At 45.9% G+C, this 12,519-nt stretch overlaps 1 protein-coding gene across 1 annotated transcript in view; it reads right to left on the reverse strand.

Annotated features, from left to right (window-relative positions):
* Positions 1 to 9,844: 9,844 nt before the first annotated feature.
* LOC140429224 (uncharacterized) overlaps positions 9,845 to 12,519 on the reverse strand; it is a 77,784-nt gene continuing 75,109 nt past the window's right edge. The window contains exon 9 of the mRNA XM_072515968.1: positions 9,845 to 11,501. Within this exon, the coding sequence (XP_072372069.1) occupies positions 11,259 to 11,501 (243 nt within the window). The 3' untranslated portion in view covers positions 9,845 to 11,258. The remainder of the gene's footprint in view (positions 11,502 to 12,519) is intronic.

The raw sequence follows: 12,519 nt of genomic DNA on the forward strand, positions 1-12,519 counted from the left end.
TCACCCTCTTAACTACACCCTCACCTGACTTACTGCATATCCCACCAAGCCTGCCTAAGTTGGAAGGTCGGGTGAGAAATGTGCAGCTCCTGACTAAGTTAAGTGAAAAGGAGCAAAGTGGCAATCCATCGATGATTGCCGCTCTTTGGAAGTTCTGGTCCAATACGGTTTTCCCACTGTTTTTGTTGAATTCCTTGCAAGTACAGACATTTAGCATTCGTACATCCTGAGTCTTGTGTTTTAAAAAAAATCTTTCATCACACTCCTGACTTCTGCCTTGTTGATGGTGGACAGGTTTTGAGAGTTAGGAGGGGAGTTACTTGCCTCAACATTCCCAGCTCCTGACCTGTTCTAATAGCTACAGTATTTATATGGCTGGTTGAGTTCCAGGTCAATGATAATTCCCCAAATGGTTTTAGTGGGGGATTCAGTGATGGTAATGCCATTGAATGTCAAGGGGAGATGGTTAGAGCCTCTCTTGTTGGACATGGTCAGAGCCTGGTACTTATTTGACACAAATATTATGTGCAACTTCTCAGCCAAGCCTTAACTGAGTCCAGGTCTTGCTGCATATTGGCATGGACGGTTCCAGTATCTGAGGAGTTGTAAATGGTTTCATTTCAGGTCAAAAGCACAGCTCCCAATCATAAATATGTTAGAGGCATTTCAGAGGAGGTTTACTCGATTGATTGGGCAGCACGGTAGCATTGTGGATAGCACAATTGCTTCACAGCTCCAGAGTCCCAGGTTCGATTCCGGCTTGGGTCACTGTCTGTGCGGAGTCTACACATCCTCCCCGTGTGTGCGTGGGTTTCCGCCGGGTGCTCCGGTTTCCTCCCACAGTCCAAAGATGTGCAGGTTAGATGGATTGGCTATGCTAAATTGCCCTTAGTGTCCAAAATTGCCCTTAGTGTTGGGTGGGGTTACTGGGTTATGGAGATAAGGTGGAGGTGTTGACCTTGGGTAGGGTGCTCTTTCCAAGAGCCAGTGCAGACTCGATGGGCCGAATGGCCTCCTTCTGCACTGTAAATTCTATGAATTCTATGAACATTGAACAATCAACAGCAAACATCACCTTGGCTGACCTCATGATAGAAGGAAGGTCATTGATGAAGCAGCTGAAGAATGTTGGGCCTAAGACACTACCCTGTGGCACTCCTGCAGCGATGTCCTGAAACTGAGATTATCGGCCTTCAGCAAACACAACCATCTTCCTTTGTGCAACGCATCACTCCAACCAGGGAGAGTTAACAATGGGAAGGGAAGTGTTACAAGAGTATGCGCTCCACAAGGCCACTCACTGTAAGACCAGCCTGTAACCCAGTATTCTGGCCAGCTGGTTGCTTGCTTCTTCCAAGTAAGAAGTTGTCATTTCAAATGCATATCAATCTTTATTTTTAGTAGAACCTACTTCTACAAAGTGCAATAGCTGAGCTATCCAGATTATACTGGAAGCCTAAAGGACTGTCACCAGGGAGAAATTTTATTTTCAAAAAGCAAATGGGGTTGGGAAGCAGGCTGGGTGGTTAAAAGCACAGAAAATGACCGTGCCCAGAAACTGCCAGCAATCTGCTAATTTCCACATTTTGTCCCGCTCGGTGCAAGAAATCCAAAGGTTGCAAATTCAATGTGTCAAATGCCACCCATAATTCAATCTCCTAAGGTCAACATCAAAATCCTGCAAACAATAAAACATCCCTCTCCCTGACATCCATTGCTTAGCTTCAAGTCTGAGCTTACAATTTATCACAAGTGAGAAAGTCACTTGCCAGTCTTGGTACAGCTGCAAATCTTCACACTTCCTTTTTGTGTCGTTCAGTGCTGCTGTGAGTCTGGCAGGAGGGAAGATGGCAGGTGCTGGTTCATCAGGTGGAGCTAATCCCATTACGCTTGAAACGCTGACCGAGGTGGTATCAGGGGAGTTTGAAAGGCTGTTCACCAAACATTTAGAGGTGCAACGGAGTGGGTAGAGGAGACGCTTACCCTGATAAAAGCAGCTTTGACGAAGATGTCAATGGAGGTGCAGAGCAAGGAGAGAAGATGAAGGAGGTATTGTCACACCAGAGCGGCAGTTCACCTCGATGGATGAGGAGCTACGGAGGGTGGTGGAGGTCAGTAAAGGGCTCAGAGCCAAATTGGAGGACCTGGAGAACAAATTGCAGAGACAGAATTTAAGGATCGTGGGCTTGCCCGAGGGGGTGGAGGGCTGGAGGCTGACTGAGTACTTTATGGACATGTTCGCAAATTGATCGAGGAGGGGGAAGAGCCTCCCTCTATAAGTTGGACAGGTTCCATCGGTTGCTCCGGCCGAAGCCTAAAATATATGAGCCACCAAGAGCGGTTGTATTCTGCTTCCAGTTACCAGGTGAAGGAGAAGGTTTTGAGTTCGGAGAAGGTTTTGTGTTGGGCGAAGCAGAAGCGAGAGGTTAAGTGGGAAGGTGTTGGTATACCAAGATCTTATGGCTGAGTTGGCGAGAAGTTGGGCCTTTGGTCAGGTGACGGCAGCACGGTACAGCAGCAGTGTGAGGTTTGCAGTCCGATGAAGCTGAGAGTGACTCACAATTCGAAGGACTTCTATTTTGAGACGACGGAAACGTTGGAGAAGGCTGAAGGACTGGGATTGAGATGAGTTTGGATTTATTTCTGTGATTTTTTTCACTGGTTTTTGTTCATTTTGTCTTTTTTGTATTTTCTGTTGTAGTCTCCTCACTCTGGGTGTATGGTTTGGGGAGGGTCGATGTTCACTTTTGTTGGGAGTGTGGGTTGGGGGAGTTAGAGGGTTTTGGCCATGGGAGGTCGGGGTTGCTGAGTGTGTTTCTGAGAGGAGGAGAGAGCTCTGGCAGGGGTCATCTCGCTAGCAAATGAAGGTTGGCTAGTGAATGGGAGTGTGGCGGGGAGAGGGCTTGCGGTCGTTGGAACCTTTCTGGGCAGGTTTTGATGGCCCTGGGAGGTGAGAATGGTGGTGGGAAAGGATTGATACTCAGAATCACGGAAAAATACAGTGCAGAAAAGGCCCTTTGGCCCATCGAGTCTGCACCCCCGCATGAAAGGCAGCTGATCTGCCAATCCTAATCCCATTTGGCAGCACTTGGCCCATAGCCTCGAATGTTAAGACGTGCCAAGTGCTCATCCAGGTACTCGTTAAAGGATGTGAGGCGACCCACCCCTACCACCCTCCCAAGTAGAACATAGAACATTACAGCGCAGTACAGGCCCTTCGGCCCTCAATGTTGCGCCGACCTGTGAAACCACTCTAAAGCCCATCTACACTATTCCCTTATCGTCCATATGTTGATCCAATGACCATTTGAATGCCCTTAGTGTTGGCGAGTCCACTACTGTTGCAGGCAGTACAGCTGCAACATGACCTCATGGCTCCGAAACTCAATCCCACTACCAATAAAAGCTAACACACCGTACGCCTTCTTAACAACCCCCTCAACCTGGGTGGCAACTTTCAGGGATCTATGTACATGGACACCGAGATCTCTCTGCTCATCCACACTGCCAAGAATCTTACCATTAGCCCAGTATTCTGTCTTCCTGTTATTCCTTCCAAAATGAATCACCTCACATTTTTCTGCATTAAACTCCATTTGCCACCTCTCAGCCCAGCACTGCAGCTTATCCATGTCCCTCTGTAACTTGTAACATCCTTCCGCACTGTCCACAACTCCACCGACTTTAGTGTCATCTGCAAATTTACTCACCCATCCTTCTACGCCCTCCTCCAGGTCATTTATAAAAATGTCAAACAGCAGTGGCCCCAAAACAGATCCTTGTGGTACACCATTAGTAACTGGACTCCAGTCTGAATATTTCCCATCAACCACTACCCTTTGTCTTCTTCCAGCTAGCCAATTTCTGATCCAAACTGCTAAATCACCCTGAATCCCATGTCTCCGTATTTTCTGCAGTAGCCTACTGTGGGGAACCTTATCAAATGCTTTACTGAAATCCATATATACCACATCAACTGCTTTACCCTCATCCACCTGTTTGGTCACCTTCTCAAAGAACTCAATAAGGTTTGTGAGGCACGACCTACCCTTCACAAAACAGTGTGGACTATCTCTAATCAAATTATTCCTTTCCAGATGATTATGCATCCTATCTCTTATAAACCTTTCCAAGATTTTGCCCACAACAGAAGTAAGGCTCACTGGTCTATAGTTACCAGGGTTGTCTCTACTCCCCTTCTTGAACAAGGGGACAACATTTGCTATCCTCCAGTCTTCTGGCACTATTCCTGTAGACAAAGATGTCTTAAAGATCAAAGCCAAAGGCTCAACAATCTCCTCCCTAGCTTCCCAGAGAATCCTAGGATAAATTCCATCCGGCCCTGGGGACTTATCTATTTTCACACTTTCCAGAATTGCTAACACCTCCTCCTTATGAACCTCAAGCCCTTCTAGTCTTGTAGCCTGAATCTCAGTATTCTCCTCGACAACATTGTCTTTTTCCTGTGTGAATACTGACTAAAAATATTCATTTAGCACCTCTCCTATCTCCTCGGACTCCAAGCACAACTTCCCACTACTGTCCTTGACTGGCCCTACTCTTACCCTAGTCATTTGTTTATTCCTGACATATCTATAAAAAGCTTTAGGGTTATCCTTGATCCTACTTGCCAAAGACTTCTCATGTCCCCTCCTGGCTGCTCTTAGCTCTCTCTTTAGGTTCTTCCTAGCTAACTTGTAACTCTCGAGCGCCCTAACTGAACCTTCATGTCTCATCTTTACATAAGCCTCCTTCTTCCTCTTGACAAGTGTTTCGACTGCTTTAGTAAACCACGGTTCCCTTGCTCGACCACTTCTTCCCTGCCCGACAGGTACATACTTATCAAGGACACGCAGTAGCTGTTCCTTGAACAAACTCCACATTTCCATTGTGCCCATCCCCTGCAGTTTTCCTCTCCATCCGATGCATCCTAAGTCTTGCCTCATCGCATCATAATTGCCTTTTCCCCCAGATATAACTCTTGCCCTGCGGTATATACCTATCCCTTTCCATCACTAAAGTAAACTTAATCAAATTGTGGTCACTATCACCAAAGCGCTCACCTACCTCCAAATCTAACACCTGTCCTGGTTCATTACCCAGTACCAAATCCAATATGGCCTCGCCTCTCTTTGGCCTATCTACATACTGTATCAGGAAACCCTCCTGCACACATTGGACAAAAACAGACCCATCTAAAGTACTTGAACTATAGCGTTTCCAGTCAATATTTGGAAAATTAAAGTCCCCCATAACAACTACCCTGTTGCTTTCACTCCTATCCAGAATCATCTTTGCAATCCTTTCCTCTACATCTCTGGAACTTTTTGGAGGCCTATAGAAAACCCCTAACAGGGTGACCTCTCCTTTCCCGTTTCTAACCTCAGCCCATACTACTGCGTTCCAGACTGTCACCACCATCTGGGCAAACATACTTGACCTCAAATCCCCCCCCGAACCTCCCACTCTTCAACTTCAACCCCCTCATAACCGACCCTTTAACTACGGGGCACAGCTGTTCCCTATCCACCCTGTCCATACCCCTCATAATCTTGCATACCTCTATCAGGTCCCCACTCAGTCTTCTCTACTCCAAAGAAAACAACCCAAGCCTACTCAACCTCTCTTAATAACTAAAATGTTCCATCCCAGGCAACATCCTGGTGAAATGCCTCTGCACCCCCTCCAGTGCAATCACATGCTTCCTATAATGTGGCGACCAGAACTGCACAGAATTGGCTTCACCAATGTTCTATATAGCTCCAACATTACTTCCTTGCTTTTGTAATCTAGGCCTTGATTAATAAAGGCAAGTGTACCATATGCCTTTTTCACCACCCTATTAACCTGTCCTTCTGCCTTCAGAGATTGGAAGCTGTGAAACTTCACGATTACTGCTTGGGATGGTTTGCTGGGACAAGGCTCCAGTTGAAGAGTCCAGTGAGCACAGTCCAGCTCGGGAGGGGACGCGAGTCTAGCCTCTTCCGCCATCTTCCCAAAATACTCTATGGGAGTTGGGTCTTCCATCCCCTCTGGCAGCCCCACAATTTGGATATTTTGCCTCCTGGAATGATTCACATCGGCCATCAGAGACGTGTGCGTGTATATATATATATATATATATATATCTGAATTGCTACTAGCAAAGGACAGCACGAGTGATTATGTGTGCCGTGAATTGCTGGCGCGTTTGGATGAATTCTTTACCTGGGAGGCAGTGGCATAACGGTGTTTGGGGGGGGGTTGTTGGGAGGTGATGTGGAGAGGACCCCGGTCAAAGTGGTGATGAGGAACGGTGGAGGGAGAGAGTTTTCTCGCATTTGAAGAGTTTGAATGCTTAGACCCACTTGAGGGTGAAGGACCAGATGAGGCTTAATAAGGGATGGGTGAGCCAGGTGTTCCATTTGGGTTTTGATAGGGCCCAGAAGGTGGCGATTTTGGTGGTCAAGCAGGTGAGGTTCCAGATGGAGGTGGTGGTGGTGGATCAGGGGGGTAGATAGGTGTGTACAACGGGTGCGTTGGAGGGGAGATTGGTGGTGTTGGTTAGCGTATATGCCTCTAAATGAGATGATCATGGGATTCATCAAGAAAACATTGGGTGCCTTTCCAAAGGTGCATACCCAGAATTTGATTTGGGGGGGGGGGGGGGGGGGGCGGGGTAGTGGAAAGAGGCCTTGGCTGGATCTACTGGAGATGGTGGGGTGCTGACCGTGGAGGATTTTGCACCTGAGGGATCGAGAGTAATTCATTTTTCTGCTGGTGCATAAGGTCTTCTCTAGGTTTGATTTTTTTTGTGGTGGGAAAGACAGCTGGAGTTCAGAGTATTCGGCAATTGTGATTTCAGACCACGCTCCACATTGGATGGGCATGGGCCTGGGCCTGGCTCCAGGCTGGAGACTGGATGTGGGATTGTTGGCAGACCAGAGTTTCTGTATTAGAATGGGGAAGGTGATCGAGGAGTACGTGTGGTTTAACTGTACTGGGGAGGTCTCGCTGTTGGTGGCTCTGAAGGCAGTAGTGAGGGGGGAGGGGTTATTTTGTTTAAGGCTACGGTGGATAAGGTGGTGAGGGAGGAGCGCCAACGAGTGATAAAGAGATTCTGGAAGTGGACGGTAGGTATGGGGAGGACCCGGACCAAAAGCGTTTGGTGAAGAGGAAGGAGTTGCAGGCGAGGTTTGATCTGTTGTGGAGAAAGTGGTGTGTCAGCTGAGAAAGGCGAAGGGGGCCATCTGTGAGTCTGGCGAGAAGGTCGGCCGTATGTTGGCAGGTCAGCTCCGTAGACAAGCTGTGGTGAGGGAGATATTATTTTGGGTTAAGGAAAGGGTGTGTGAGCTGGTGGTGGCTCTGGAGCAGATTAACAAGGTGTTTGAGCAGCTTTATATTGACTTATATAAGTCGGAACCATCAGAGGATAAGCGGGAGATGAGCGAGTTTTTGGGGAGGTTAGAGTGATCAAAGGTGGGGAAGTGGAGAGAGTGGGGCTGAATAGGTGAAGGTGGCGATTGGGAAGATGCAGACGGGAAGGCGAAGAGGTTGTATGGTTTCATGGTAGAATTATATAAGAAATTTAAGGATAAACTGGCACCGTTTTGGTAGAAACATTCGAGGACGCGATGGTCAGGATTGCCGAAAATGATGGGACAGGCCTCCATCTCATTGCTGATAAAGAAGGATAAGCACCTGGTGGAGTATAGGTCATACAGACCCATATATCTACTGAATGTAGATGCTAAAATATTGGCAAAGGTGCTGCCGTTAAGGTTGGAGGTGTCTACTATGGGTGATTGGGGAAGATTAGACAGGGTTCATTAACGGCAGAAATCTGTCATTGAAATGTAGGGCGGCTGCTGAATGTGGGGCTTTCTCCGGCAGAGGGAAGGGAATTGGAGATGGTGGTGGTATTAGATTGGAGAAGATGCTCGATAGGGTGGAGTGGAGCTATCTGATTGCGGTGTTGGAGAAGTTTGGGATTGGGCCTAAGTTTGTGGGTTATGTTGTATAAGGATCCGATGGCATGTGCGTGCACGCATGATATGAACTCAGGGTATTTTATTGTTGCATTGGGGAACTAAGCAGTGATGCCCCACGCCCAGGTTTCTGTTTACGTTAGCGACAGAGCCCTTGGCCATTACGCTGAGGAGTTCAGAATTGTGGAAGGAGATAGTGAGGGGGGCGTGGAACATAGGTTGCCCTTGTGTGCAGATGATTTGTTATCAATGGGTTTGCTTAAACGATTTGGGTCGTTTTTGGGTACAAGTTGAACTTGCGGAAAAGTGAGTATTTTGTGGTATCCGCTCCAGGGAATGGTGTTGGAGTAGGGAAGGGGTGGTTGTCATTCCATGTGGCAGCTTCTCATTTTAGGTATCTGGGGATGAAGGTTGCTCAGGATTAGGGAGGTCTTCGGAAATTGAATTTGAATTCTTTGAGCTTGGTGGGGAGGGTGAAAGCGGATTTGAGGTGGGATAGTCTTCCTGTCGTTGGCAAGCTGGATGCAGGCGGTGAAGGTGAAAATTTTGCCGTAGTTTATGTTTTTATTTCAGTGCCTGGCAGTCTTCTTGCCCAAGGCGTTTTTCAAGGGGGGGGGAGATAGGCGGATTTCTGCGTTCAGTAGGTGGCCCGGATAAGGAAGTGGTACTGCAGATGGGGTTGTTGGGTCTCCCAAATCTGATGTATTATTACTGGGTGGCGAGTGCGGAGAAGGTACGGGGTTGGAATAGGAAGGCGGAAGCTTTGTAGGTAAGGATGGAGGTGGGTGTGTGTAGGGGGCTGGCGTTGCAGGCGCTGGCGGCATTCTCGTTGGCTCCAGGGAAGTATTCAGGTAATCCGGTGGTGGTGGCCTCGCTGAAGATTTGGAGGCAATTCCAGCAGCACGTTAGGTTGGGAGCGGGGTTGAGGGTGATGCCAATCACGGGGAATCACCAATTTGAGCCGGGAAGAATGGGTGTGAGGTTCCGGGGATGGGAGGAGAGGGGATCAGTCAGATGAAGGATGGGGATTTGCAAGCTTGGAGGAGTTTAATGAAAAGTTTGGACTGGCGCAGGAGGAGAGTTTTCGGGACATGCAGATGCGGGACTTTGCGCCAAAGGATTTTCCGACTTTTCCGCTAGCATCTGCCTCCTTGTTGTTGGAGGTGCTGCTGTCAATGGGGGGGCTAGAAAGGGGGGTCGTTTTGGTAATTTATAGGAGGATTCTGGAGGATAAGGTGTCCATGGAGGGGATTAACGCCAAATGGGAAGAGGAGTTAGGGTGGCATTAAAGGGGGGGGAATGTAGTGCACGGTGCTACGGAGGCTGTGGCTGGTACAGCTGGAGGTGGTGCACAGGACACAGCTGACGAAGTCAAGGATGAGCCAGCTGTTTCGGGAGGGGGGGGAAGAGAACAACATCTGTGAGCGGTGTGGGAGGAACCCTGCTAACAATATACATATGTTCTGCTCTTGCCTGAAGCTGGAAAGATTTTGGAGGTGTGAGTGATGGGTTCCATAAGATTTGGGGTTTGTTCATTTTGGAGAGCTGGTTACCGCCGACCGTTAGGGGAGGGGGGTGGCTTTTCGTGTCGGGGGTTTGATATGTTGGGTATTTTTTGCTGTTGTAAAATGTTGAAAATTGGAATAAAAATACTTTTTTAAAAAAATGCAATATCATGTGTCATAGATATAAAGTAGGTCATGCTTTTCATATTGTGCCTTGATTTAATCATTTGAGGACAGTTGTGTGAAGTTTTTCATCTGATCGATGTGCTTTCAGTTACAATTGAAAGCTTGAAGTTGAGAGTAATTGTGTATTAAAATCAATTATCTAATGCAGAATTTTTCATGATAAAATAGTTGGACAAAAGATTGATGATGAGTTAAATTGGCTTTATGTAATGCGTTGTTTTACATTCACCACAATTTCACACACGTGCATTACAGAAACAAGATAATTAGGGTTATCACTGTCTTATAACTGCTACAACATTTCCCAGTCTTATTTCTGCTCCTGAACTGTACAGTCTAGCTTCCTAATTTGCAGTGTGCATTAGCAGACTATTCAACTGCAGGGAATGTTACAAATGAACCAATCTTTCCTGCACCGGATATCTACTTATACATGACCAGCAAGGATCAATGAACAGCAATCGCGACTGGAAACCATGGCTGATGTGTCCACTCCTCAAGAGGCTGTAGTGAAGATCAGCTAACTTGGTACAGTCCAGGGATTGAAACTTTGGACCTCCCTGGTGTGCGTGGCTCAGGTGCGCATGCATAATATAAAATGGTGCAATTAGTGCACGTTTTCTGACCATCATACTTCAAGTATCACCTTTAAATTTCTGTGTTGCAAGTGTAACAAACAAAAGGAACTAAGATGAGCACATCCTCTAACTTATCAGCATACCGGCACCATGAAGGTTTGCCATTATCAGTTTTTTAAATAAAAGTGCACACACTTCCTGTCCATCACACCTCACAGGACAGTAAAGTGAAAATCTCTGTCACAGTTGAAACCCCCCCCACACACATTTGGAATGTGCAAAGATCATGATGGGAAGTGCAAATTAATTTGTCCTGAGCAACTGAAGCATGGCCTTACTGAATTTAAGAACAAGGACTTCTAGCCATGGTATTATCACTTCTAGCCATGTGTTTTACTTATTATGTTGGAACCACACTATTGTAAATGGGGCGAAATGGGTGTGTGAAGTTGGGGTTCAGATCAGCCATCACCTAATTGAATGGAGGAGCAGAAGGGGCTGAATGTCTCTTAGCCTATTTGGTTCTTATGTAAAGCACGATACATGATTATATCCAGTTGTAGCTAAAATCATTCCAAAGGCACAAATGCACAAGTCTATTGTAAAACACAATTCAAAGTTGTTTGGTAATAGAGAACTTGAATATTGCTGAAGAGAGAGGCATATTGTTGAGGCCTTCTGTCCTCTACTTATCAGTGACAAGTGCAGGATGAAAAGCTTCAGAAACATGTCTCTCTTTTCAGCACTATACAAAATGCTGGTCCAGAATAGAAGATTTAAAAGTAATGTAACAAGCAGTTATACAGACCAGCTTGCATAACAAGTTTGTGAGACCTGTCTATTCTAGAATTAGTTCAATTTTGCCCATATTATCATAGCCAATTTGCTGGCAAAACAAGTACCCAATAAATCAGAATACAAAAAATCATTAAGCAGTTACATATTTTGTTAAAAAGTGACTTGGCACAGACCTCGCATCTCTGAATCTGATTTGAAAGAAAGGTAAAATTGCCACATTCGGTTTAGTAAACGTGTGGCCTGCTGTAGATAGTCTTCAAAGCAAGTAACAGTTTAATAACTGGTGTGCACAATGCAGTAATCACTGGCAAGCTATAGTAATGAAAATAAAAGGAAATATCGCGGACTTTAATTAATCCAAAGATGTTCAATATTCCGTGGGTTGTTGGTGGAAGGCACCGGAATTGCCAATAGGTAACAATGTCATGGTAGCAGCGAAGATCATGACCAGTTACTGCTAGGTCAGCCTGGAATTGTAAAGCACATGTTGATTAATGACCATCATTACAACTTAAAATGACCCAAGTTTTGCAGAGGAATGCGCTCTTCCGTGGGTTAATTTAGTGGCTTTGGCTCTGTACAATTTAGATCCGTACAAGTAGATTTGCAAAAACCAAAGTCACTGAATCTGGCTCAACTATAGTATATTCCAAGGAATACACTGTTGATAGAAGAACAGGCAAATTCCAAAATATCAGCTAAATATGAAATACATAAGAATCCAAATCATGAAATCACTAAAGCTACACTGCACTACATATTGAATTGAAAAGCACATATCTGATATTACAAGTCAATAGCGTATGTGTTACTGGGTTCTGCTGGTCACAAGGACCAGGCAGTCTTGGTCACATCAGATGAATCATTAAGAAACTTGTCATAATATCCACTCATGTATATAATGAGATGCAGACAGGCAGTGATTGACACACAGGATAACCAATGAACACACACAACACAGAACAACCAATCACCAGACAGGACACCACCACTATAAAGCCCACAGGGCATTAAGACTCTCTCTCACAGGACACAGCTACTGAGATAGTTAGAGTGCACAAGCCAGTGAGCACCATCTCCATGTGGTAGAGAGCTAGTCTCGTCAAGCCAGTAGGAGGTTATCAGTTAGATTAATAGAGTGTCAACCCACAGCAGATTATGTACAGCAATCAGCAAGTTCAATAAAACAGTGTTGGGCCATCTCCTGTGTCGGAAGCCTGTTTCTAGTTTCACTGCATCCTTCCATGCTCCCAAAATCACCCAACATCTTGACTAGGATGTATGACTGCTCCTTCATTATCAATGTGTCAAAATCCTGAAATTCCTAATCTAACACTATTGTGGGAGAACCATGACTATATACAATACTGTGGATGCTGGAGACTTGAAATAAAAACAGAAAGTGCTGGAAAAGCTCTGGTTTGCAGTCGGGGGGAGAAACAGAGTTAATGTTCAGTCCAATACAAAATCACTTTCAAAGATGAG

This window comes from Scyliorhinus torazame, chromosome 9, assembly GCF_047496885.1.
Source record: "Scyliorhinus torazame isolate Kashiwa2021f chromosome 9, sScyTor2.1, whole genome shotgun sequence".
NCBI classification, from domain to species: domain Eukaryota; kingdom Metazoa; phylum Chordata; class Chondrichthyes; order Carcharhiniformes; family Scyliorhinidae; genus Scyliorhinus; species Scyliorhinus torazame.